The sequence below is a fragment of the Pelodiscus sinensis genome, chromosome 8, assembly GCF_049634645.1.
Source record: "Pelodiscus sinensis isolate JC-2024 chromosome 8, ASM4963464v1, whole genome shotgun sequence".
NCBI classification, from domain to species: domain Eukaryota; kingdom Metazoa; phylum Chordata; order Testudines; family Trionychidae; genus Pelodiscus; species Pelodiscus sinensis.
Window position 1 is genome coordinate 61,062,553 of NC_134718.1, and position 27,531 is coordinate 61,090,083.

The 27,531-nt window shown below is 42.6% G+C and overlaps 1 protein-coding gene across 2 annotated transcripts in view; it reads left to right on the top strand.

Annotated features, from left to right (window-relative positions):
* The window catches only part of SHTN1 (shootin 1), a 111,001-nt gene that overhangs the window by 14,260 nt on the left and 69,210 nt on the right, over positions 1 to 27,531 (top strand). For both annotated transcript variants that reach the window (XM_075935384.1, XM_075935385.1), the window contains exons 2-7: positions 2,666 to 2,718; positions 12,660 to 12,720; positions 19,825 to 19,919; positions 22,650 to 22,818; positions 26,091 to 26,188; positions 26,536 to 26,617. In XM_075935384.1, coding sequence (XP_075791499.1) covers positions 2,666 to 2,718; positions 12,660 to 12,720; positions 19,825 to 19,919; positions 22,650 to 22,818; positions 26,091 to 26,188; positions 26,536 to 26,617 — 558 coding nt within the window. The remainder of the gene's footprint in view (positions 1 to 2,665; positions 2,719 to 12,659; positions 12,721 to 19,824; positions 19,920 to 22,649; positions 22,819 to 26,090; positions 26,189 to 26,535; positions 26,618 to 27,531) is intronic.

The following is a 27,531-nucleotide window of genomic DNA, read 5'->3' on the forward strand; positions in this document are numbered from 1 at the left end:
TGCTGAACTTCAGCATACCAGAACGTCATTAATATAAGTTTCCTGGGGGACCCATTGGGAGCAATTGACTTGGGACCAAATGAACATCGTATCAGTGAACAAAGTACATTGAAGATTTTAATTTAATAATAATGATAATACAGTTACATAGGTGTTTTCAGCAGATGGGCCAGCATATCAGCACTCTTTTTATGGCCCCATGGGATTTTTGCAGACTTGAACAAAAGCAGTCATGTTCCAGAGTCCGCAAACAGCTAGCAGGAATAGTAGGCACCAGGGTCCCCTGTAATCTGTGGGTTTGTGAGACCACCCAGGGGAGGTTCAAATGCCGCCCACCTGATTAGCAGACTGACCACAGCTAGGGTTTTTTTTTTGTTTCTACTGGTGGGGCATGCTTACACATGCTTTGGGTGCACATAAAAAATTATTCTGCACGTGGATGGAAAAGATTAAATGGAACATTGGTATGCACCAGTCTCACTGATTTTTACACTAACTTAAATCCATTGACTTTAATAGTTAATCTTGATTTACATCAGTGTAACTGGAAGTAGAATGACAGTATCTGTGAGATATGTAATGTATCCCTGTTGTGTGTGAGGTGATGACTCTGACAGTTAGGGTATGTCTAGACTACATGGCTCCGTCGATGAAGCCATGTAGATGAGTTTACTAGACATAGGAAAATGAAGCGGCGATTTAAATAATCGCTGCTTCATTTATATCAAAATGGCCACCGCACTGTGCCGATCAGCTGTTTGGCGGCACATCAGGGCAGTCTGGATGCACCGTGGTCGACAAGGGAAACCTTTATCGACCGCCCTGGTATGCCTCGTGAAATGAGGCTTTCCGGGGCAGTCGACAAATTATGGGTATGTTTGCACTGCCACCCTAGTTCGAACTAGGGTGGCTAATGTAGGCATTCGAAGTTGCAAATGAAGCCTGGAATTTAAATATCCCAGGCTTCATTTGCATCTTGCTGGGCGCCGCCATTTTTAAATCCCCGTTAGTGCGGACTCCGTGTCTGCGGCTACACGTGGTACGGAGTAGGTAGTTCGAATTAGGCTCTCTAACTCTAACCCTAACCCCCCCCCCCCCAGCCTACTCCCTATCTCCGAGGCTGAATTCACCCTGGCCCTGCCTCTTTGCTCCCTGCACCTGGCTGCTGGGGATGAGGGCTGAGGCCTGCCTCATTGCTCCTCTCACCCCTTGTGGCTCCTGGATCTCTTCCTCCCCATGAGGGAGGAGGGGACACGACTCCCAGCCGCTCCCCAGAGCACTGGGGAAGCCAGGTGGCTGCCTGCCTGCACCCCAGGGTTCTGGGGAGACTGGGAAAGCTGTGTGGCTGCCGCTCGCCCCAGCACCAGGGAAGTTGGGCCCTCGGCACCAGGAAGGGAGGTAGAGAGGTGGCTGAGGGGGGGAGGGGCTGTGGGACAGAGAGTGACATGATGACATCACTCAGTCATCCAGCAGGAAAAACTTTTTTATATATATAGAAAGAGATGTATAAATTAAAAGATGGTTGATTCTAGTGGTTTGGACTCTGTCTTGAGACACTGAAGATCAGATTCCATGCCCTCCTTTTCCACTGACTTTTTGACCATGGGCAAGTCACTATGGATCAGATTTGTAAAGTTATTTATGTCCAACTCCCAATTTAAATCAATGGAAGTTAAGGCATTCTATAACTCTATTCCCCATCTGTGAATGTATTGTGAAGATAAATATGTTAAAAATTGTGAAGTACTCAGAGATTACAGTAATGGGGAGGAGTCGTAAAAGTATTTTAGATACTTTGAGTCACCAGTCCTAAGGCAGTATCTGATCTCTAATCTGTTCTAATTTGGATTTAAAACTAAACTTGTTGGAGAACACTTTAATCTTCCCGGACACTCATTAATGGAGCTCCAAGTTTCTGTTTTGTTTTAGACCAATTCCACAAGCCAAATACACAGAGAAGGATTGGAACTTAACTTCATTCACACAACTTGATTCACATAAGTTTAATTTTTATGCTAATAGCCATCCTCTATTGAGTTCAGACTATCTTCCACCTTTTAATGACTTAAACAACCAACCAAACAATGGAGATGCTAATGGTTCTTAATAGCCTCTTGTAACTGTTTGTACATTCTGCTCTCTTTTTCTTCCTCCCCTCCTCTTTTTCTCTTCCCCCACCCCCTTCCCTTATTTATTCTTGGTTCTGGACTTACTATACTCTGGTCATCTGAAGAAGTGGGTTTTGCCCATGAAAGCTTATGATACCATCTACGTGTTTTGTTAGTCTTTAAGGTGCTACTAGACTATTTGTTGTTTTTTAAGTTTTTCCTTTTATATACTAACTCTGCTACCCCTCTGAAGCTTGTTAGTATGAGTCTGTCTAGCTCACTGTTGGTTGAAGAAGCTGATTTTTAAGACCCTGATGCTCCATAGGTTCCTGAAGTCTGATGAGTTGGTTTAATTCAACCACACATTATTGGGTTTAAGACAAGAGTTATTAGGTAAAGTTCTCTAAACTGTGTTACATAGGAGGTCAGATTAGATAACTTTGACAGCTTTAAAATGAATGACTATGGAAGTCAGTTGGATTTCTGTTCATGGAACAACTCATGAGAGTACTATTATACTATGTTAATATTGTTTTTTAATTCTTTTTTTTTTGTAGCTATTGGTGAATATGAAGATCTTAGAGCAGCAAACAAGAAAACAAAAGAGGAGGTTTGTACTCTGCAATATGTTTCCTTAAACACCTAATGTACTAGATAGCTGAAGTAAGTAGACAAAGACTTCCAGTGAGTCAAAGTACATTGAGAGGATTTTTGTTGTCTCTTGTAGCAGCTGAAGGCTAACTATACACTAGAGGTGAAGAATAACATACAGCGATGCATATGATTATTGTGAGACAAACACATTCCTCAGTGATGTAGCAGCAAGTTCCTGCTTGGCCTTGTGGCTTGAATACATGGATTGTAAATTTAAAAACTAACAGTTACACAGCCTAGCCTTGTCTACCTTAGACATATTTTTTAACATGTTTTTAACCTTGGTCGCAGCAGCGCCCAGTGTAAAAGTGCTTAAAATGTGAATGTAGAGCAAGAGAGAATGTAGAAAATGTAAACCATTCAAACATGTCATGGGAAGACTTGCTTCCCCTAACTATGAATCTCATTTGTCAGAACCAATTTACCAAATGCATATTTATGATTTAAAAAAAATCTAAAAAGACCTTGTGAACGTAGGCATGCAATACAAAAAATACATTTGAAATCAGTCTTTCCTCCCAGATTTTCCATCCATTTTAATAGAAATAAAAATTATAGATGTGCCCGATCCCATAGGCATGATGAAGTTGAAACTCCCCTGGACTTCATATGGACCAGTCACAACTACAAGACTGGACCTCTTAAAGTAATAAGTAAAACATTGAGGATCTCAGAATCGCTGGTAATCCCCAAAATGACTCGGGTTTAGCCATGCTACTTCCATTGGAATCAGCTGATGGTTCTGCAGCCTTTCAGTGGAAATTCTTAATCATTAAATCCCTGAGTTAGTTTTGAAACCTCAGCCAGTGACTCTGGAAGTGTCATATTTGATGCTCAGGCTCTGAAGTCCTGCTCCCTATCCCCAGTGACAAAATCTGTCTCTGTCCAAGTTAGTTTTTTTTTTTTTTTTTTTTAATTTCCATCCTGTTTCTTCTTTTGCTCTGAACTTACGTCTGCCACACCAAAACTCCAACCCTGGTCTCATAGTGATCCGTTCTATAGTCTAGGACAGAGATGGGCAAATTCTGGCCTGCAGGCTGGATGCAGTCTGCAGGGCTAATTTCTGGCAAGCCCCCACTTCTGTATTTACCTGTGCCTCTGCAGGTATCGGGTGGTTGCAGCTCTTATTGCCTGCAGATCGCTGTTCTCAACCAATTGGAGTGGTGGGAAGGGGCACGGACTGGGACACTGATTGCCACTGTTCCATTTGGCCATGAATGGCAATTCGCAGGCAACAAGAGCTGTGAATGCCCGATACATGCTGAGGTGCAGGTAAATATAGCAGTGGTGCTCTGCCAGGGATTAACCCTGGAAGGACATCGTATTTTTATTGCCCACCCCTGGTCTCGACTCTAGGAGACCAGATCATATCTGCCTTCATAGAGCTTTCAGCAGGACTGATCAACATTTTTTGTCAAAGCTTTCCTCCCTCCCAGCAAAATTAATTTTTTTTGCAAATAAATAATTGTTCAGAATTTCCTCACATTTTAAACAAAAAAAGAAAACTTTGTTTTTTGCTGCCATTTTTTTGCCTACCTCTAGTGTTGAGCATTGAGGTCTTGGTCCTGCAAAATACCTAACCATGTTTAACTTTATTTCAATGGGATTGCTGATATGCTTAGTTATGCAAGTACTTATGTTCTTTGCAGGATAATGATCACAATGCTCTGGACTTTGCTGCATTGATCCCTGAGTGTGAATGGGAGGAAGTGTGGTCCTGTGGACTGGGTATAGAACTTGAAACCAGGCATTCTGATTTCTGTTCTTTGCTGTGCCTTTCTCTCACTGTGTAACCCTGAGAAAGTTGCATCACCTCTCTGCATCTCTGCCCATTTGTAGAAAGGGGATGATTATAGAAACCACTTTGCTTTGAGACCTACATGTGGAAAGCACAATGTAAGATCTAAATGGTGTGTGTGGTGTTCTACCACAGTTTATTGGCCATTTTCCCTAAATGAAGAGCTGTGTTTTTATGAATATGGAAGATGCCATGCCAGATACTTTTCTTTCTTGGGGAAAAAAGGAATTTGGTATATATTAGAAAGTAGAAAGTGCTACATAGTCCTGTTTTTTATTCAAAATGCAAGCAGAGTTCAGTACACAACAAATAGCTTGTTTCAAAAGTAACCTGAAAAGAAAAATGAAAAATAGATCTATGCTCTTTGTACATCTTTACTGCAGAAAGAAGGCTTTTTTGTTTTTGTTTTTGCTGCTTGTTTTTGTATTGGAAAATACCTCAATTTCTATCTTCTTTTCCCCTGGAAGATTCTATGAAGAACTAGACTATGATGTCAGAGAGATCAGGGAAAACTTGATTAAAAGAGGAACTGGTTTTAATAAGGCTATTAGCACAAAAATGTTTTTATATATTAAAACTCAAGTAACAGGAGGAAAGATATCGCAGTCAAAAATTCAACAATTCCCCCCTCCCATCCTACTAAGGTGTACACAGTCAACATTAAGTTCTCCAAGTGAGGTATTCAGCAAAACAAGACTGACATGGCTAATATGTGAAGACAAAAGCAAATAATCCTGACCACCTTTTTCCTCAAAAAATTCCTTTAAAGCATCGTTTATGTATCGTAATGGAGTGAAAAAGGTCCTTTTTATTTAAAAAACAAAACATAATAGAACTAAAGATGTCAAGGTAACTAAGTCATATGAAAATTTACCCTCTGCCCTCCAAGGTACTAAATATGCAGCTCTGAAGAATTCAGAGTCAGGGAATGAATAAATATTTATGAATACTTGCTATAGATAATCACACGGAAACTACTTTTTTGAATCCGCATTGGCAATGTTTTGTCAACCTGACAGTAGAAGAGGGAATAAGACCAATATCTTTCAAGAAATAGTATATACAGTATCTCTGAATCTGTTTTTTAATATTGTTAATGTTCTTTCCTTGTGTTGCTTTCACAGAGAAGGAATAGTTAATTTGGGATATTTTAAATGTCAGTAAAACTAGAATTTCTTAAAAAGAAGAAACAGTGTACATTTTCATTGTTTGCTTGTACGTATGCAGTTTCTTTGAGACCAAATGGCAAATAGTACTGCAGTGAGAAAAGGAAACTAATTACTTGGCTGTTAGAAAATTAATCTCCTATTAGCAACCCTCTATCTAGAAACAAAGAAAAGGATCCCTATGTTGATGACATGCTTCTTTTTGTCTGTATGTTGAATGTGGCAAGTGTCATGTGAGTCCTTCTTGGATAGTGCTTAAATTTTAATTTGATATTTCATTACATTTGTAACATTTTAAAGTTCTTTGTAAAATGACCGTCTTAAAAAAAAAAAAAAGGAATGTTTGGCTGTGTAGTTAGTAGCTTAATTCTCTGTACGATGATGTTGTATACTTTGATAAATCCAGACATTTAGGTTAAATAATCACCCGTGATTATTACAGTGAACAGTTAGAATGTACTAAGCCTTCATATCTAATACATGACTCAGAAAGATGGTTCTCTTATTTAAAGTGAAAAATAAGTTGTCTCTTCTTATTTAGGGCTGGATCTTGCACTATTGCAATTAATAGGAGCTCTGGCATTGATGTCAATGGGTACAGGATAACTGAGCTCATTATAAGGATCTAGGGATGAAATTCTGGCTTCATTCCCTCAATGAAAAATTCCCATTGACATCAGTGCATCTCAGATTTCACCCTACGGCTCCAGACTTCCAGTGTGCTTTGCCTGGTGGGCTCATGTGTCCATGCAGAGTCTCATTTAAGTCAGTGGCGTTTCATGTGGGTGCAAGAAACAGCTTAAATGTGTCACATGGCAAGATCAGCGCGTGGGATAGGCAATGACAGTTTTTATGCTATACTGACCCAAGATCCTGATCAAATTTGAAGTCTTTCATCCCTCTCCCAACATGCGCTATACTAAACTGCATGGGTATCTTCGGCATTCACATATTTTCACTTGTAATAATGCCTTCCCTCTTTCCTGGGTGTTGAGACAGAAAGTGTGTGACACTTTCCTACTCTTTGAAAGCGAACATTGGCATGCTAGCTGGCCGATTCCAGGGATATTAGCTAGCAAAACTGAAATTTCAGAAGACCTTTGAGATTACAGTTTTAGACTTGGCCAATGAAGAATTGCTTGGTAACTTGAATAGCCAGAAGGCAGAAATCTAAACTTTAGTATGAGCCACTAGGGATGTGAAAGTGTAATCGTGTACATGATTAACCAATGAGCCCGGGTTCATCGGTTAATGTTCACAGTTACATGCAGGCTCCTGGTATGTGCAGGGAACCAGCTTAAAAATTGGCTCCCCACCTGCATCGACTCATGAAGAGTTGCCTGCCACCCTAAGCTGCTGCCTCGGTATCAGAGTTAGCAGCGCGGGGCAGGAGGTGGGAGCCAGTATGTATGGGGAGCAGACTGCCACCCTATTTGTAACTGCTGACATTTTCAGTGGGTACATGGTTATTTAATTGCACATGTTTTTAACCTCCCTCTTAGCCATTCGCCACATCTCTTTAACATGATTTGTACCTGTACCAGCTTTTGAAAGATCAGGTCCTAGAGAAAAATTAACATAAAATTAATTCAGTAAATTGAACTAAAGTGATCTAATTCTTGAAAATAACAACAGATTTTTATTTGCTTGCTAAGAAATTCAGACTGAGTTGCTAAGCAACAATTATATAATATCATAACTTGCTACAGTGCTTAATAAAAAACACAAAGACACTATAAATATTACACAACTGACGACATAAACACATATGCCTTAAAGTCATATTTTACTATAGCAAAGAAGCCTTATGCATGTTGGTGACTCATGCATGTTGGTGACTTCTTATGTATCCATTTTGATTTTAATATCTAAACATTTATCCTGTAATGGCTACTGTTAGGGTTGCCAGGTGTCCGGTATTTTCGCCTCCTTTCTGATTAAAAAAAAAAAATTCAGAAAATACCGGACACCTAAGATGTCCGGTATTTTCTGATTTCCCCCCCCGCCCCGCCCCCCAGCCAGGAGGCGAAAATGCCGGGCACCTGGCAACCCTACAAACACGCCTGGCACAAATTTAAACCCTACAAACTCAGCGCCCGGCTTCCCTCGTCCTCCCCCCGAGCCCTCCTGACCCCAGCCCCCATGCTTACCTGGTTCCTCAAGGCTGCCGGCACAAAATGGCTGCCGGCAAAAAGACCAAGGGGAAGCAATGACTCCCCTGTGTCTTAGTGCTCAACTTCTCCCCTATTCCTATCCCTGCACTCACTCTTAAAGGGGACATGCTGTTTTATTTTATTTTTTTTTGCTTAACAACTTTGGTTTCTCCCCCCCTGCCCCTTTTTCCTTCAACAGAATTTTTTCCCAGTGTTTTTTTTTTTGGGGGGGGGAAGAGGGGGACAGGTGATCAGTATTTTTGCTTCAACCATCTGGCAGCCCTAACTGTTAAATGGGAAATGTTAGTTAATACTGACAGTGGAAAGTTTGGTGAACTACTTTAAACTTGTTTCACAATAATGTCTTATATAATTACAATTAGTGATAGACTTTACACATTAATGGTAATCTTATGTACTTCTGTTCTTGCATTTGATGCCTATTGATATGAACATAAAGTATGTATTTTTAATGTTTCTCTTTCAACAAGGTTATTGTGTTTTTTATTTTATTTTACTTTTTGTTTTGCTTACCCTGAAGAAACAATAGTAGTTTTGGAAGCAACTGTCAGTTTTAGATTTGATGTCCAAAATTAAGTGTGGTGTTCTTTTAAACACAAGGTTGATTAGCTAATTTAAATGAATTATAAGCAAGTAAATGAAGACAGTTTTTGTTCCTCATTTTAAGAAACGGAGTGGGGCAGGGGAGATGGAATGATCTACATAATAAATTCAATGGGACTTTGAGGGGATTGAATCTGGCTGTGGAGGGACTAACTGTGTAGATCTGGTTGCATGGTTGAAGTCAGTGTGCTCAATGCTGCCCTCACTGAAATCATTGGTAAAACCTCCTTTGTCATGAGGCACAGCAGCAACAAATGAAATCTTGAGAGAATTATGACTTAGGATGGAAATTGTTTGCAGAGTTAGGAGTCAAGCCTGCAGTCTCAATCCTGCAAACAGATATGACTAACAGTGCACGTGAGTAATCCCATTGCGTTCAGTGGGACTACTTGTGTGTGTAAAGATTTGCCTTAGAACTACACACATTTGAATATATATGTCTAAGTAGGCTTCAGTGGGACTGCGTATGCAAAGACCGGCCTTGTGAGAGAAAGTCTGGAGGACTGGGCCATTAGCTTCTCATTACAAGATTTGGAGGGTGTTTTATCTAGCAGTTAGAGCCAGAGACTGTATTGGGACTTCTGGGTCCTAATCTTGACTGGCAGTGACTCAGTGTGACCTTGGGCAAGTTATAAAGGATCCAAACCGCTTCCCCTTAAATTCGATTGCAAGACTTCCATTGTTTTCACTAGGCTTTGGATCAGGCCCTTAATCTCTTTACATAGTTACAACTCCAGTAATAATGCTTCCCTGGGAGTTGAGGCAAACAGCTTGTGAAGCATTTTGCAATCCATGGATGAAGTGTGGCAGTACAATGTGCTGTTGCTCTACAGTATTAATCATTAGCTAAGAGTAGATCACACAGAATCCCTGTGCAAGGCAGTGTTGCTCTTCAATGAGGGTGACAAGTGAAACAGCAGTTTTAAAAAAAAGATACAAAAATTATTTTGCTTTTCTCCACTTCCCTTCTCTAGGCCGCTCTCCTAAAGTGAGGTAGGACAGAAGCTTCCTGCTGCAAAAACTGAGAGGAGGGAAAGAAGCAACAAGATGTTAGATTAATTATTAGTAAATAGAAACTGAGGTGTTGCTTTCCTTTCCTTTCCCTTCCCTCCCTCTCTTCCTTTTTTGGGGAAAACATTCAGCCATTATCAGAGAAGTGAGTTTTATGGGCTCATGGTGTCGAGGAACCAGGAATATTCCTAGCCTGTGAGCCCTACTCTAGCAATGTTTAGTTCTGGGACTAGTGATGTAAACGTTTAACCAGTTACCCAGTAAGTAGCCATACTGGCATGCTTACCCGGTAACTGGTTAACTGGTGGCCCAGCCTGGCTGGAGCAGCCTGCTGCCCATGTGACTTAAGGTACACAGACAGTGCTTCAGCCTTTTCCCCCTTGCTGGCTCTCCCTCTTTAGCTGCTTTGGGACTGGTTATTCTCTGCTTCCCTCCAACCAACAGTTACAAGAAGAAGGTACCAACCTCATCCTGACAGTCACTGCAGCTTGCTTTCTCCATTCCCTACCTGGCTTCACTACCTTCATCAGAAGCAGCTGACTGTGCTGCAAGAGGCGTCTGATCCCCTCCCCTGCAGCTACTCGCTGAGAGAGGCAATTGTTTGCTCAGTGCAGCTCCTATTCCTCATGGTTTTTCCTAGGATACCCCCAGATATAGTGTTTAACCAGTTAACTTTTTAACCAGGAATTTACATTCCTCGCTGGGTCTCTCCCTGGCTCCACCTGCCACCCCACGCAATCTAAAATGTCCCAGGGGGCCCCTGCCACCACCACCGGCAGCACAGCGGAGTTAGAGTGCCAGCTGCCAGCACATCCCTGCAGCTCCAGAGAGAGGTGGGTGTTCCTTGTGGCCAGTGGGAGCTGTGAACGTGGTGTGTGCAGGCAGCAGCACACATGGTAAGAGCCGCTGCCAGAGAGAGCGTCCCAGTTAAGTGCTGCACCCTCCCCCACTCCATCGCCTCCTACCTCCAAATTCCCTGCACCCCCATACTCTCTCCTGGGCACCCACTTCTGTCCTAAACTCCCTCCCAGAGCCTGGACCCCAATCCCGTGCCCAGCCCAAAGCGTAAACAAATCACGCAAACTCTGTGCCCAAGTCTGCACCCCAAACATTCTCCCATATCTAAACTCCCTCCTAAGGCCTTAGATAGGTGAGGGGGAGCTTGGGTGGGGAGGGGTACAGTCTGGGCATTCAGAGCACCACCCACCAAAATTTCTATAAAACTGCCACCCCTGGCCATTACGTATCAATAAAACCCCCTAAGGTACCCAGACAATGCTTCATCCATTTTCCCTCATTCCCTCTTTAGCTGCTTTAGGGCGGGTTATTCTCTCCCCTCTGCTTTTCTCCCAGCAACCTACAGTTACATGGAGAAACTGCCAACCCCACCCAGCTCTCTGCCAGTCCCTGCAGCTTGCTTTCTTCATCCCCTTCCTGGCTTCACTACTTTCCTCATCATCAGCTGACCCTGCTGCAAGAAGGGGGGGTAGGGGGAGGTGGGAGGCAGGATCTTATCCCCTCCCCACCCTGCAGCTACTTTCACTGAGATAGGCACTTGCTTGCTCATTGCAGCTCCTTTTCCTCATGTTTTTCATAGGATGCCCCCAAAAGTGGCTTCTGCAGCCTTTGCTGAGGCCTAGCTCCCTCCCTGGTTTCCCCCTCAGCTGAGTAGTGGGAATGGCCTGATCCATAGCCCATTGGAGTTAATGGAAAGATTCCAATTTTCTTTTGTCTGCTTTGGATCAGGCCCTTTGTTCCTGTGAGCTCCACGTTCAGTTGTCTGAAAGTGGGGTCCCCAGTGAGGAAATTGAAAATAGAAACACAATTTATTTTCAAAAATATTTTTTTTTAATTTGGCAGGATCATCTGAAATGTTTAACATGAAATCTGGAGATGTAGTTACACTGTAAGGATACTGATTTGGTGAATCCGTTCCATCGTTAGTTACTGCAGTCCTACCTGTGAGATAGAATGTACTTACATTGAGCATTCAGGATGCAAGGTGGGTGGGTTATTGTTTTTTATTGGACCAACTTCTGTTGATGAGAGAGAGAAGCTTACACAGAGCTGTTCTGTCCCAAACCTAAAGAAGAGCTCTATATAAGCTCAAAAGGTTATGACTCTTGTCAGTAAAAGTTGGTCCAATAAAAAATATAACCTACTCACCTTGTGTCTCTAATCTTCTGGGACCAGCACAGCTATAAGAATGTTGCCTGCTTCCATTGGCCATGTAAGAGATGTTATGTGGAAAGATTTCATGAAGTTCTCTCTGTAATGGTGTCATTCTTCCTCATACAGTCATGTGTTTTCCATGATTTGGATGATCACTTACAGTGTGTGTCATATGAGCTGTGCTCATTATTTCTTGGAATTACATCTATTATATGGAGTTGTGAAAGCTGTAGTGGCAAGTTACCAATTAAGTGTTCATTTGATTCTTCTCCTTTTAAAAAGAATTTCCATCATAAGAATGACACTCAGAACACTCACATCTCTTCTGCTCTAAAACTGAAACAACCCCCAAAGAGAGATTTTAATTATTTCCGCAACCTCTCCACCGCCATGCCAATTTTGAATGGTTTTTCTACCAAAAAGAGAGAGGTGCCAAAGACTTTATGTAGTGCACTAGGGAATTCACTATTGCTGTTGAGTTTACATGGAAAGCACTCGGGTGCTGTGGGGATGGGCAGCAGTATAAATCCCCCAAGTGAGAGAGATTTGTACAGAAATCAAGGAAAAAGTGCAAAAAAGTAGATGGTGTTGCTGATAAATATACGGTATATTTCACATGCCATTAATGTTACTTCTATGATTGTAAAATGTGTGCTAGAATTTACTGACACCTGGTTCGGACAAAGTGACACTCCTAAAATAATTGCAGACTAGCTGTGCTCATTTCAGTAACACTACAGTATAGAAACAAGACTGATTGCACTCTAGTCAGCTGTGATGTCAAACATCTCAGGAAACAACTTACTTTTCACAGATCTTTAGGGGCTGAGGGCAAAACAGCTATGGGTGTATAGGTTCCTTGTCTTTCTTAACCCTCTTTCCTAGGGTTTTATATGAATATTACACATACAATTAATTATACAACTATGTTTGCAGCTCTTCTTGAATTCCTATTTTCTCTTCCCTTATGCAGTGTGACAAAATTAAACAAGAGCGAGATGAGGCATTCAGAAAACTTGAAGAGCTTCAAAAAAGTAAGTAGGCTTTTTCAATGGAAATGTTAACTCTTAGAGTAAGACCTACAAGAATAACACTTGGCTTCACAGTGCACCATGGACAATGCAGCAGTTCAGGTTCAATTGCATTTTCTCCTTCAAAGCCCAGTTTTAAAGAGGTTTATCACACACCATTTCAGCTTGCATCAGGTTAAATGCTAGCACAGCAGTTGTTGACTCAATCCGTGAACTCAGTTAAGCCATCTTCAGGTGGGAAGCTCTCAAAACGTACTGGCCAAATTCTGCTTTGTCTCCCCAGTATAACGCAGTTGAATTACTCTGGAATTATACCCATGTAAACTGAATAGTTGTACCCATGTAAACTGAGTAGTGGTGGTGTGTGCGTGTGGTGTGTTTTTTTTGGGGGTTTTTTTTGTGTTTTTTTTTTGTGTGTAGAGGGAAGTGAGTCAAGCTGGTAAAAGAGAAATGGCATAAAAGCATTCTAGTACTATACACCACAGTCCCTTGGTAATTTTTATAGCAAGTCCTATTTTATCCTGTGAAAAATGTCACGATCCAATTTTACACTTTTTATGGTAATGGTTTTATTGACACTGTATAGTGTCGAGAACTAACAAAGCACAGCTAATGGGAGTGGAAGTATCCTAGTGGAATAGCTCCTCATAAGGGACCATTAAAATAGGATTTTGGTCTGTTACATCTGCTTTATGTCAATGCATGATGAGCATTAGGAATACAGGATTTGGAAAGCACACACACAAATATGCTGTGTGAGACTAAGTTTAATTTAAACTTTTTTTTGGAGGGGGGGGCATAATTGCTCATAAATATATTATAGCAAATTAATCTAAAAATGATAACCTTTACTCACCTAAAATGATCTTGTATATTTGCTTCATAAGGGAAGGATGTTCTTAAATAATCATTCCTGTGGAAAAAACTGCAGACTCTTGCTTTTTTATTTTTTTACGATACTGTGAATACCAGAGAGTGGCAAAAATGTCAAGTAGTTAAGGCTTAAAATTCAAAGTAATACTGGATGTAAAAATTTTATAGGTTTCCTTTATCTTCCTTTTAGGTTTTTAAAGAACATACCTTGTAAACACAGTGATAAAATGCCAGGAATATTAGGATTTTAAGGCAATAATAGAGCCCATTATTTAAATGACAATATAAAAGGCAATTATATTGATGAAGAGCTACACCGGCTTTGTGTCTGTGAATAAACTTGGCCTGTACTCAGCTTCTATTTGTTCTCCTGGCATAAACACATATTGTGTGTGATTCCAGTTTAATGGGGCCCCGTTTGTATGCCAAGCAGCTGCATTTTAGGCCCTATTGCGTGATTTCATAGCTCTCTGAAAATTGGTTCTATTCAGCACAAGAGATAGAAGATGGTGGTGGGGGGGCAAGCTTCAACACACAATCATTTCTTTTCAATTGGAGCCAGCAAGGTTGATGACAACATGACCATTGTGTTATAATGATAAGACCACTAAGGATCTGTACCTCTCATCAAGGCTTTCACACAACAGCAGATACAATTTAATTCACTGCTCTGTCAGCAGTGCTGATACCATTATGCCGTCTGTCTCCACAGTTATAATCACTGTCCTCCGAGAAATGCAGTTGAAATGATCTTGAGCAGTCAAAGAAACTCTCAATTAAGGCTGCCACTTCCAATGTGTCAGATTGTGTCTTATGCACTTGGTACAATTTTCACTTCCAATCCTGTTTATTTACAATGTCTACCAGTAATTACACTTAACGTGTCATTTAGTGAGGGTGCCCCTGCCAAGGAGATTGTTGGGTGCTGCTGTACCATTGAGTGGGAGTTTCTCGCAGTCAATGCCATCAGCAGCTTTTAGTCCCTGATGGGATGCAGTAGTAATGTTGATAATGCAAGTATCGTGCTCATCAAGTCATAATTAGATGCCACTCAAATGTGCCACTTGTAATAACAGTGTTGATTCATGTTTTCTCGGTGACTGCAACTACTAATTAGTTAAGTGGTTTTTGGCTGGCCTGCATTTGCTGCAGATTATTATTACCCCTGAAAAAACGTCAAGGTTAGAGATGTTTCTGGCCACTTAGTGCTGCTTTATGAATTTTAATATTAACATAATAAGAACTTTGGGCAGACTTAGGAAGTAATATATTTTTGTGTTTAATTTGGAGAGAATTTTTTCCCTGAGTTTAATCATAATTGCGGGTTAATTAAGCTTAAGTGAACCAAGAGTAATCTCTAGTTGTACTATCTGACCTGTTCCTTGTTCTCTAACTTTAACTAGTTTCGCATGCAGGATTTTAGCTAGGGTTCTTTCTGTCCTGATGGGTTTACAATATGTCCATCCGTCTCGATTTCTGAGTTTATGATGCAACAACAACAAAAGAAAAAGCACAAATAGTCAATTTCTTTAGTTTCCCTCTCTAAAATATGTTCCTCCACATCCTCCAGTGAAGGGCAGCTGTTTTGCTCCATATCAGTAGTGTAGTCTTTCTGTAAAGCAAGCATAACTAGCCACAAAAGATCACACCAGCATAGGCAGTTCCACAGGGACTGAGAGACTCGTGGTGTTCTTCTCTCTACTGCCAAGTTAGGGAATGTGATCTGAGGATAGGTAGAGGTTGTTGGACAGGTTTCCTCGATGTTTTGCAAATATCCAGCTGTTGTTCTGGCCTTTTCAGGCTGCTGGTGGTCAGTAGAAATTAGAGCAGACTAAGGGCAACTTTGATTTTTCCTGGAAAATGAACCCTGCACATATAGTGGTCCCAGAATCAGGGAATGTCGAGGTGACTTAAAACAGTCACCTTTGTCCCAGCTTGTGTGACCTGCCTTCCACCTGTAGCCACATACTTGGCCCATAATTTCCAAGTTACTTTACATTTCAAAACAAAATGTTCTTGTATTATTGACTCCATAGCATTATTAAAAGCACATTTGTAAAATAATGGTGAAACTTCTCAACTGACAGTGCTTTGCTGTCTTCCTAAACTGTTTAATCTGTGTAGTGTATGGTATCTGGGCACTGGTAGTGCCTGTTCCAATTTTTAACTTGTTTTATATCTGTGTAATGAGCTGCATGGCATGAAAATATGTTTCCAATCACTATTCTCAAGCTTGTTCTGGTGAGAAAATACCCCTATTTCTTTAGTGTATGAATCTGTAAGTTTTAACTCTCTGTCCCTCTGGCAATACATACTATGAATGGATTTTCCAGTTTTCCTCCCTTCAAGCTAAATTCTGCCACTCTAGCTGATGTTGTGTTCTGTGAGTGGTCCTGTTTTCTTATTGAAATCTTGATTCCTTTCTGTGCAAGGAAAGGAATAAGCCAGCATAGTCGGCTGCAGAGTCCCAGTACACTAGAAGGTGTCAAAATTAAGCCCTTAGAATAAAGATGGGACAGTTATTAGGATGCTAACCTGGGGACTAGAGAGACCCAGACTCAGTTCCCTATTCTGCCACAGAATTCCTGTGTGATCTTGGGCAACTCACTTAGAAGAGGGGATTTTCTAAGCCATAGATTATGGTTGAAACAAAATACAGGACTATGTAGCACTTTAAAGACTAACAAGATGGTTTATTAGATGATGAGCTTTCGTGGGCCAGACCCACTTCCTCAGATCAAATAATGGAAAAAAATTGTCACAACCAAATATACCAATTGTGACAATTTTCTTCCACTATTTGATCTGAGGAAGTGAAGTGGGTCTGGCCCACGAAAGCTCATCATCTAATAAACCATCTTGTTAGTCTTTAAAGTGCTACATAATCGTGTATTTTGTTTCAGCTACACTAGACTAACACGGCTACATTTCTATCACTAGATTATGGTTGGTATTTAACTCTCACTGAAGTCAATGGGAGTTAGGGACCTAACTGCCATCTGTGGTCTTTAATCACTCTGTGCTTCAGTTCCCCCTCTGTGAAACGAGGATCATATTACTTCCCTATTTGTGAGGTTTGAGGGTAAATACATTTATACATTGTGAGATGCTTAGATGCCAGGGTTCTGGGGACCATATAAGCATGTAAGAAACCAGATGATCTATTTCACAATCATTCTGAAATAATCTCAGCAGTTCTAATGTGGATCTTTCCAATGTGTGCTACTATCATCACTGTGTCTGATTTTAGGCTCTCCGGTCTCACCAAGGGATCTATGTGCCTGTTGGGGGTTTACCTACATATTAGGGATATTAAAAATCATGTATTTGTGAAACTGCTGAAATGTTTAGCAGTTATATGTTTACACGCAGGGGGCAGGCGAGAGCTGGTGCTCGTGGGGAGTTGGCTTCTAAGCCGGTTCTCCACCTGTATCGGCTCCCACCTGCCCTCCCACGCTGCTGCCTCTGATATAGAGGCCGTGAAGGGAGAGGGAGGAAGGACAACTCCATAGGAGCCGGTACACACAGGGAGCTGGCTTGAAAACCAGCTTTCTGCATGTACTGGCTCCCACCTGTGCCCTTCTCCCCAGTGCTGCTGTCTCTTCATCAGAGGCAGCAGTGCAGGGTGCAGGCGGCTACGCAGGAGTGCTATGTAACTGTTAGGGATAGCTGATAAGCCTGAGTACATGCTAACATCCCCACTATGTATATCTTTGCAGGACTAGGTGCACAGGTTGTAAAGTCTTTGTTTTGTTCTCTCTGTCCCTGGCACTGTACTAACTCCAGCCATAAATCTCTCTCTCTAAAAACAAACAAACAAAAAAAAAACCCACCACCGTTTCCTGTGGGATGACAGAGTGACGGCAGCATGTCACTCGGTGTCTACAGGCACTGTCCCCACCAACTGATCTTGTCCCTACTGTGGCAGGGAAAGTTTGAAGGAGTTTGGGGAGGCGGAGGCAGGAAGCTTCGGCAGGGAGGGGAGCCGGCAAACGGGATTTGTGGGCTTCCACTGCAGCCTGGGGGTGGGGGAAGGAACGAGGGAGGGGATTGTTGTCCCGAGAGAGGCAAAGGCTGTGGAGCCAGACCTTGGGGGGCATCCCTGTGTGCAACCTGGGGCTGGAGCTGCTGCCAGAGCGCAGAGTCACTGCTCTGAAATGCCAGGAGTGCAGAGTGGCTACTGCTCCTGCACGGCCTGGAGACATTTGGGATTTGACATGTGCAAAGGAAAATCAACCCCCCAAAAAAAGCCCAAGAGGAGGAAGGAAGCGTGGCCTAGGGAGGAAGAGGGGCAGGCTCCTGCCAATCCTGCCTGCTGCCTTCTCCTGCTAAGGTCGGGGTGGCAGGGCCATAGATTACCCCTCAGGACCTTCCGTCCCACCTGCGGTCCTGCTTGCACCACTTTGGCAGCACAACCTCCTCACAAGTCTGTGTAGATAGGCCTGGAGCTTGGGGGCAGGGAGTGAGGAGCAGCTGGGGGGCTGAAGAGTCAGGGCAGAGCCCATATGGTGGGCACATGTGTGGGCTCCCTCCAGAGGGGGGAGGGTAGAAAGCACTGAGGCTGCTGCTTCCCTTCCCGTATAGGAGAACAGCAGCGCAGGGATGTGCTCCAAGAGGCTGTCTGCAGGGCTCGGAGTGAGGAGGATGGGGGGTATGCGGTTTTGGCTTGGGGGGGCAGGCTGAAGTGCCAACGTGGCCCCAGCCCATTCATTCAACACCCTGCTGAGCCCCTGCACCCTGAGCCCCCTCTCACACCCACTGCCAAGACCCTGCACCCCCAGCATCCTAACATACCTCCTCCACCAAGACCCCACGCCCCGAGCCTGCTCACTCACCACCCTGCTGAGAGTCTGCAACCCCAGCCCACTCCTGCACCCTTCCTGCTCCTGCATCCTCTTCCCCACTCCTGGGCAGACACCTACCCCTAAAGAGAGGACGGTTGGTGAGCATAGTTCTCTCACTTTCTGGCCGCAAAAGCCAATAGATCCGCGTGTGGGTGTGGGTGTGGGTGTTGGGGGGAGGGAGGAGGGGATTAATGAGCATAACAAACAAGGAGCGCAGCCCCCCCAGTAATAATTAAAATATAAAAACCTTTGTTATTGCATCGTTCTGATTGCACAGATAAAATTAAGTCAGGAAATGCCAAAGTTAAAAGTTTCAACAGCAGTATTCATTATGCTGTGTTGCATGCCCATCCTATGGCTTTTATGGTGTATTGTTCATCCAGTAACAGAATTCTACATTATACCTTGAATGGTCTCATTGAATTTAGTGAGCATGCTTGTGGAGTAAGGTGCTACTCCATGTGAGTGCCCTGTGGTCTGAACAAACTCATACTTTGGGTCAGGGATGCACTCTCCCTCGCCTTCCCTTACTTTTCTTTGTACAGCACCTAGTATTATGAAGTTCTGGTTAGGGATGTAATAGTATAGTCGATTAAACAATTAACCAATAAGCAAAAGCTTATTGGTTAATGCTATCAACTACATACACTCCCTCTCCACCTCCCCAGTAAATTTTTTTAGAGGTCTGGCCAGCAGCCTGGCTCAATTTCAGCTTGCACCGGGTCCCAGGAGCTACCCCTGCTGCGGCTTTGCATTAAAAATATTTTAGGAGCTGGGCAGGCAGGCAGCCTGGTTTGCACTGCAGGGCAACTCCTGGGACTAAGCTGGGTTGCTCCCCGGCTGCCTGCCCAGTTCATAAAATACTTTTAATGCAGAACTGCAGCAGAGGTATCTCCCAGGACCTGGCATGAGCCGGGACTGAGTGCTTGCAGGACTAACCCTTATCAATTAATCGTGTAGTTGACAAAAACTTTGTCAACTGCACAATTAATGAATTACACACTTCTTAACATTCCTGGTTCTGGTCCCATTAGAGCTCCTGTGTGCCATTACAATAAAATGAATACATAATGATCATTGCCAACATTTTTTCTTCTGGACTTAAAAATTCTATCCATTATATGACATGCTTTTTACTGATGAGTAGTTTCTATAATTATTTTATTGCTAGCATGATTGTTAATCTGAATGTTGCTTACAAAGTATATCTCTTATTCTGTTTTCATAATCTTTCCACTGTACATGCATTCATACAGGCTGTGCTTTTCGGAATTAGCAATACCATTTTTAAAAGTGAGTGATGTGTAGTCATAATCACAGGATGAGTGTGTCAATTACAGCTGACTAGTTTTTAAAAACTTTTAGTAAGAAACATTTTTCCTTTTTCTAGTTTCTCACATGGTTATTGAAGAAGTAAATTGTATGCAGAACCACCTTGAAATTGAAAAGACTTGTCGTGAAAGTGCTGAAACTTTGGCTTCTAAGGTAAGAACAATTAATACAGTTCAGTTGTATTTAAATTCTGATTTCATGATCTCATTCTGAAAGAAGGGTTTTTAGTCTCTGTTAGCACAGCAGATGTCTGTTTGCCTTCTTTTAGGACATGAAATACCTTTTAAGATAGATAAAACTGTAATTCATGTGTGAAATACTGTACAGTATATTTGTTGTTTTGATGGAAGGTGCCTTCTGTTTAGAAGTATGTGTAGTTATGTTTTTGGAACAGCAAGCAAGATAACAGTAATTCACTGAGCATTACTTTTTATAGCCCATTTTTATATGCATTTGGGCTAAATGGTAAACAAGTTTAAAACTATTCCACATCCGACATAAAGGAATAATGAGCATCTCGGTATCTGAATCAAATGAAAAAGTCAGCCAAAGCATTACATTTCAGGTGATTGTTCATGAAAGCTAACCGAGGGCAGGCAAAAGGTGACCTTCAGTGCTCTGTTGATTGCATCTAGTCTGATGAATTTACCAAGTGTGTAATTTTCTATATTCCATCTCATCAGAAGTACATTATTATTAAAGAATGTTTTTATCTCTGTGTTATGTATTTTTGGTTGTGCAAAATGCATCTGAGCCACTTCATCAGAAAATGGATTACAGCAATTTTGAACCAAATTTCATTAGCAATGCCAGCTGGGTTTTTTTGTCTGCCCAAAGTACTTCTTCGGATGTGGCAGAAATCACACCAACAAGAAATCTGTTTAATTTAGATGCATTAGCAATGTACTTTCCAGAGATATTTACTTAATTGTTTGCATAATGACACAGTATTAGAATTCATAAGGTAGTCAATCCGCATATAACTAAGAAAAGTAATTTGTCTGTAAGTTTCCTTTCCTCAGTTCATGATGTGTAACATACATAGTGACATATGGCTGGCCGAAGACGAGGACTGTCCAGTGGGGCTGATGTGCTTGTTAGTATGTGTTGATTAAAACATGGAAGGTTCCTTTTGCTTCCTTTATCTCAGTCTTTGGAAGGTAGATGTGTTTTGAAGACGCTCAAAGCCAACCTCCCATTGTTATGGGTGGGAGTTTTGCTTGGATCCTGGGTTCTTTACCTTTTACCCAGTACAGTAACAGTAGGTAACATCCTTCTACTCAGAGGATGGATGGTCTCTGGCTGAATTTTCTCAGATTGTATAGGCCAGGGTGCGTTGTCCTTGGAGGCAGATCAGGGCCCAGTCTCCATAGGTACAGAGAGAGGTGCTTGGATGTTGTCACATGGGCATATGTCATCCTTTGTGCACCGTGGAACTTTGCTTTGGGGACCTGTGTGCATGCGGGCAGAGTACAGATGTGGAACAACCAAGGAAAGGCTGGGAGAGAGACTTAAGCTAATTTTTAGCTAGCTGGATCCTCCAGTTCTTCCAGTCACCACCAACTCACTTCATGGCAGGGTTCATGTAAGCTGCTTCATTGTGTTTGTCCAGTCATTCATCTGCTTAGCATACAGCCCAGCTACTGGGGACGGGCATAGACCTGTGGCAGTGGTTCTCAGACTTTTTGGCCTGTGGCCACCCTGCACAATGCAAACCCTTCCACGGACCACCAGCCAACTGCCTGTGATGACAAAATGGGTGTGGGGAGGACTGGCCTGGCTGGGTGGTAGGATGCAGGAGTGGGTTGGGAGTGAGGATCTGGGTGGAAGATTGGGTGCAGCGGCAGGCTGAAGGTGGGGGTATGGGTGGGAGGTTTGGTTTCAGGAGCCGCTTGAGGGTGGGAAGTCGGCTGCGAGAGCGGGGTGGAGATTCTGGGAGGGAAGGTGCAGTAGTAGGGTGGGGGAACTTGGTGGTGGAGGATGTGGGAGGGGAAGGGAGTCCAGGCTCTGGGCATGAGGTGGACGGGGGGTGCTTACCTGGCCCCATGCCTCCCATTGACTGTGATTCTGGCCAATGGGAGCAGTGGGAAAAGTCTCCAGGCAAGTGGAGGGGAACTGAAGCACACAGTTCCTTCCTGCACAAGCCAAACCCAGCCCGTGAGGCTCACTCCCCGCCTTGCAGCGGGAAGCCGGCACTGGTGCTCCAACCTTACTGGGGGCGGAGGGGGGGTAGTGGGGCTGGAGCATCAACGCAGGCTCCCTGCTGCATGTGGGGGTGGGGGTGATCCCTGAGCCCATAGGCCTGCCTGCAAGGTGGTCGTGGACCACTAGTGGTCTGTGGACTACACTTTGAGAACCACTGACCTGTGGCTATGACCTATAGTGCATTCAATGTTTTCAATTCTGTGTTATGACTGTCTTCTTACATATATGTTATGTTAGGTCACTGGCATGAAAATAATTACATGCTAAGTGTGACTTCTATAGGATTAGCACTTTCATTAATACCAATGTGAGGTTAAAGGCAGGAGCTGAGGCAGCTATCACAAAGAATATATAGGGTTTAAGTAAGCGTGTTAATTTGATTTGAGCCTATCTAGGATCTCCACTCACCAGAAGTACCAGAGAGAAACATTTCTTATATGAAGTAAGAAATGGACCTTACTGATCCAAATCACATCAGAGCAGTTGGTGGGGCCATTTTTAGTGTTACATGCTGTATTGTAAAGTAGTATCATTTTGTCTGGCTTTCTGCATGATTGACAAATCTTCTGGTTAAAAAGCAAAGAAGCAGAACACACTTAGTGAGGGTTTTCTTTTCTTTTCAATATGTTAATCTAACCTTAATTATAGCTACATACTGTGTGTATCTTTGCTTTTCAGTTGAATAAAGAAAATAAGACCCTGAAAAGAATTAGCATGTTGTATATGGCTAAATTGGGGCCAGATATCATTACAGAAGAAATTAACATTGATGACGATGATTCATCCACAGAAACTGAAGGTAGCTCAGATTCATGCAGCTCGGTGCATTGTCAACAGCAAATAAAAGGTGAGCTCTGGTTTTGAATAGACTGTGTTGTGAGGATAAGTTACCATATCAAACATATCTACCATAGAACAAATTACAGTGCAATGACCTAGTAATCCTACACACGGGGAAGAGATTTCAGTGTTGTTGACTCAATAAATTAAACATTTGCATCAGTCTAGTAACTGATGCAAACATTTGTTACTTTTTACGTACACAAGAAGACTGAGGGCAGGATCACTTGTGGCATTTTTCCAGTTGCTGTTTGCCTTGCATGCCTGTTCAGGAAACTTTACACACAGTTTGCTGCTAGCTTTCATTGTGTGTGTATTTGTTTGTGTCCATCTAACTTCACTGGAGGTATTGTTAAAATGAATGTGCTAAACTGAGATGTTTGCAGCAGGATAAACAGCAAAGCTTGAGGGTGACATAAGGTGTTTGTTAGGGATGCGATGTATGTAAACGGTTTACCTTCATGGTTATACACAGCCCCACTCCCCGCTCCTGCAGCAGGGCAGGGGGGAAGCAGGAGCCTGTGTGCGTGAGGAGTTGTCTGGTTCCCCACGAGCTGCCTTCTCTCTCCCCGCATGTGGTTACACTTTTACCTGATTAAATGCATTTTAACAGCCCTAGTGTACATTCTAGAGAACTCTTCTTTATTAATAAGTTTCTGGGTTCCCTTTTCTTTTCATGTAAGCCATCTGTACTGGAGTAAGAGCTTCCCTTCCAGCCCGATTCTGCTGTGAAGTCATAAGTCTGTGTTGACTATGATGGCATGGATTCTGACAAAGGGCATGCATGTATTTCCCAAATTCAGCATTATGAGACAGGGGAAAATGCTCCCTTCTTGAAAGAACCCCCCTCTACTGTTTCTAATCACAATAACTGTAATCCTACGACTTAGTGTTTTATGGTCCTGAGCTTTAATGGTGTTAATAACTCTGTTTAACTTGGGTGACCTCAATTACTGCTGCAGCTTATCTTAGTGAAAGAATGTGGATCTAAAAATCAGGCACTGTGCAGATATTAAACTAGTTAGTTGTGTAGTAGAGAAGTATGATTCTCCCCATTTTACCTATTGAAAAGATGAGGCACAGAACCGATAAATGCTACGCTGCCCAGCGAATCACTGTCAGAGCTGGGATCAAAACTCAAAAGTTCTAGTACAGGTTGAGCTTCCCTTGTCCGGCACCCTCGGGACTGGAGAGGCTCTGAACAAGGTAATATGCTGCACCGGGGGAGGTCAGACATTCAGGCTATTCCAGGGCTTCCCTCTTGGCAGCTGCCCCAGGAGAACCCAGAGACCTGATCCCTTCCAGCTCACCTGCCTGGGTCTGCTGCCCCCAGCCTGCTTGTGAGGCTCTGATCCCTATCCTCAGCCCTATGTGGGGCAGCAGCTGCTCCTGGGGTTATCTGACTCTGGTCCCATGCATGGTGGCGGCTGCTCGCAGGGCTCTCTACACCCAGGTCACTGCCCCTGCAGGCCGCCGTCAACCAAACCAGCTCCACTCCCAGCTGCTCTCAACCTCTGCAGCTGGGCTCTCTGGTCTAGCAACATCTGTGGTCCTGCCAGACTAAGGGTGTTGCTGCCCAGGGAGTCCTGGACCAGAGAGGTTCAACCTGTACTTTTCTTTGGAGAAAGAAGCCAAGGATCCTGTTGGAGGTTGAGAAGAGAGGGAGTAGGGAAAAGTTGGGTTGCTGAGAAGCTAAGGACGCTGCCGAGGACAGGGAGAAAATACCCCTCCAAAGGTTCAGAAAAGCATGCCCACAGTGGGGGCCAGAGGGGAGAAGGGTGCATTGTATCTCTAGTCACTGCTGAAGATGCCATTATAAAGGGAAATGAGGTCTGTTGTCCAGAACTTAGAATATCTGGTTTCTGTTCCCTGTTCTGTCACTGACTCACTATTAGATCTTGAGCAAATTACAACCCTCAAGTGCCTCAGACTTTCCTTCTGTACAGTAGAAGAAGAATAAATAATTTTGCCTACGTCACATGGGCGTTGGGAGTCTTCCTTAATATTTGTTACATGATACTGGAACAAAAGTGCAAAGTATTTTTAGCAGTGGCATAATAATCACTGTAGTAGGAGGGGATATATTGTGTGTCTGTCTGGAGGGAGATTACATTTGTTTAAAATGGGACATCTTTGCTAATTTGTCCCCAAAACGACACAGAGAAAACATCCCCAATCCTTGCCAATTTATTTGCAAGGATGCCTACATGGAAAGTTCTGTGGGTGCCTATCTCAGAGCAAGATGGAGGCTCCTATTTGGACAAAAAGAAGAAATGTGAAAAGCCCAATATTTCCAGGGATTTTAAATAATTTTAATCACCACTCCCAGTATGCAAGATGTCCAGCGATCTCTGCCCATTCTGCAATTGAAGAACAACAGATATTGAAGTTAATGGCTTGGCATTCAAAGAGCAGCAGTAGTATGAAGAATTGAGGGCAGGTGGGGAAGGAGAGGTTTCAATGAGAACGAATACATACCAGTAAAACTGTATCTTTGTATATTTTTTTTGTTTTTGTTTTTTTTAGTGCTAAGCAACTATTCTAAACTAAACCTTTATGCTTCCATTAAGTAGTGTTTGTAATCAAATGTTTTATTCCATTGTAATTTAATTATCAAAATATGAAGTAAATTAAGAAACAAATTCTGAGGAGAAAATTACTAGAATTAGCTCTTCTATCAATAAAAAAGGTTATATTCTGACTCCCGTCAAATTATGTCATAAGGGTTATAAAATTGGCAGCTATTCAGGAGAATTTTTTCACAGAAAACCTCCCAAAGTATTAAGTGCCTGTTGTTTGTTTATATCTTATTGTGACAAGAGATCATGATCCGAAAGGAATTAAAGTGCATTAATTTGTTTTACAGGGATCCTATAAAATTTATTTTTCTATTGCCACATGGCCTCATCTTGTGAGATGTTGAGCATCTTCTGAGAGCACAGAAGGTCTTCAGCAATTGGCAGCATTGGACCCATAGTAGAATATTGCCTTGCAAAGAGAGTTTACTGCAGAATGCAAAAAAAGAGAAGACAAAAGAACAGGATGAGGGAGTTTACCTTGGTAGAGCAAATCTGAAACTGTAGCCACCTTGCAGATCTGTTATATGACACTGAGGAGAAGCACACGTTTGCCTGTCTATTATGCTGTGTACTGTGACTGATATTTTGTCTTTGTAGCCTAGTGTTTCATGCTCAGCCTTAGCCACCTAATTGTTGGATTTGTTCCCCGTCCCAACCAAGCATAAGATGAAAAATATTTTTTTCCCTCCTGAAAATATAGAGCTGCGAGATCAAATTATATCTGATCAGGAGCAAAAGAAGACCATAACTGTTGAACTGGAAAACCTGAGGCGCAAACTTGTAGAAGTAATTGAAGAAGTATGTATTGTAGTGTGGGAAGTGAAGCCATTAGTGTGTATTCAGTACTTTCTGTATGTAGTGTGTTGGTTGAAAACAGTCAGTTGTGAAGTTAATTGAATACTGCCTAATCGGAGGGTTCACCAACCTTGTTGTGCTACGAAGGAGGGAAATATAATGTGAGGTGGGGAACTCCTTTTAACCCCTTTGAAAATTACAGCTTGAACCTGAAAGTATGTTCTCAAATCAGAAATTAACTATTAAAAGTAAATTTTAGCATCTTACGTAAGATGCAATAATATATTATGCTATTAAATAGATTCTCACTATTTTATTATTAATCTGTGTTTTATTTATACTCCTTTTAGGGAAATAAAATAAAGGAAGAAAAAGCTGTTCTTACAGCAGAAGTTCATGAGCAGAGAAAACTACTGGAAAAATGTAACCGAGGTGTGTGTTCTTAATATTGTTTTTCTCCATCTCCCTACCTTAAGCATCTTTTATCTCCAGATAATCAGCAGAGCTTTTTCTTAATTTGTCTTGTAATTTATCTCCGTAGTGACTGAAGTGACATTGGGGCCATTTTGGGCTAGGTACTGTGTAAACCAGGAGGACCTCATGCCTAGGGGCTGGATGCGGTCCCCGGCTTGCCTAAATCTGGCCCCTGAGGTTCAGAGACATCTCCAGCAGTGGGGAGCCCATGCTGGCACACTAGCCCCTCACTGCCCCACCACAGGCCCTGAGCACACAATCTACTAGGCTGGGCCCCGACAGGCTCTGGTGTGGGAGGGGAATGTGGGGAGTGTCTTTATCCTCAGACGGGGGCCACATCAGTGAGGGGTTTCGGGTTTTTTGTTACTTAACTTCTCACTAGTGTGCGTCCCTTCCCCCCTCCATTTGGTTTTTCTGTGGGTCAGTGGCCCCTGTCCCAAAAAACGTTCCCCACCCCCTGTAAATACACAGTAGGAGACAGTCCCTTTTCTAAAAAAGTCCATTCTTTAAATAGTCAAGGCAGGTGGAGTTTGGTAGTGATGAGGAACCAAGGCACAAAGAGAATTAAATGACATTACCCAGAGTTTCACAGGGAGTCTGTGGCAGAGGTGGAAATTAAACCCAGGTCTCCTGAGGCCTAGTCTGTTGTCTTAACCACAAGGACCAACCTTCCTTTTTACATAAATACTTAATTTTAAATATCTACAATTTCATATGCATGAGAGTTTTTCATTCAAAATGGCACACCTAAGGGGTTGCATCCAGAGAGCGAGAGCGATCGATCTCCCCTCACTGATAGAGCATTTCCTGTTTTAAGTCTTCTCTAACTCATTTCCTCACAATCATTCTCCACCAACTCCTATGGGAAAACA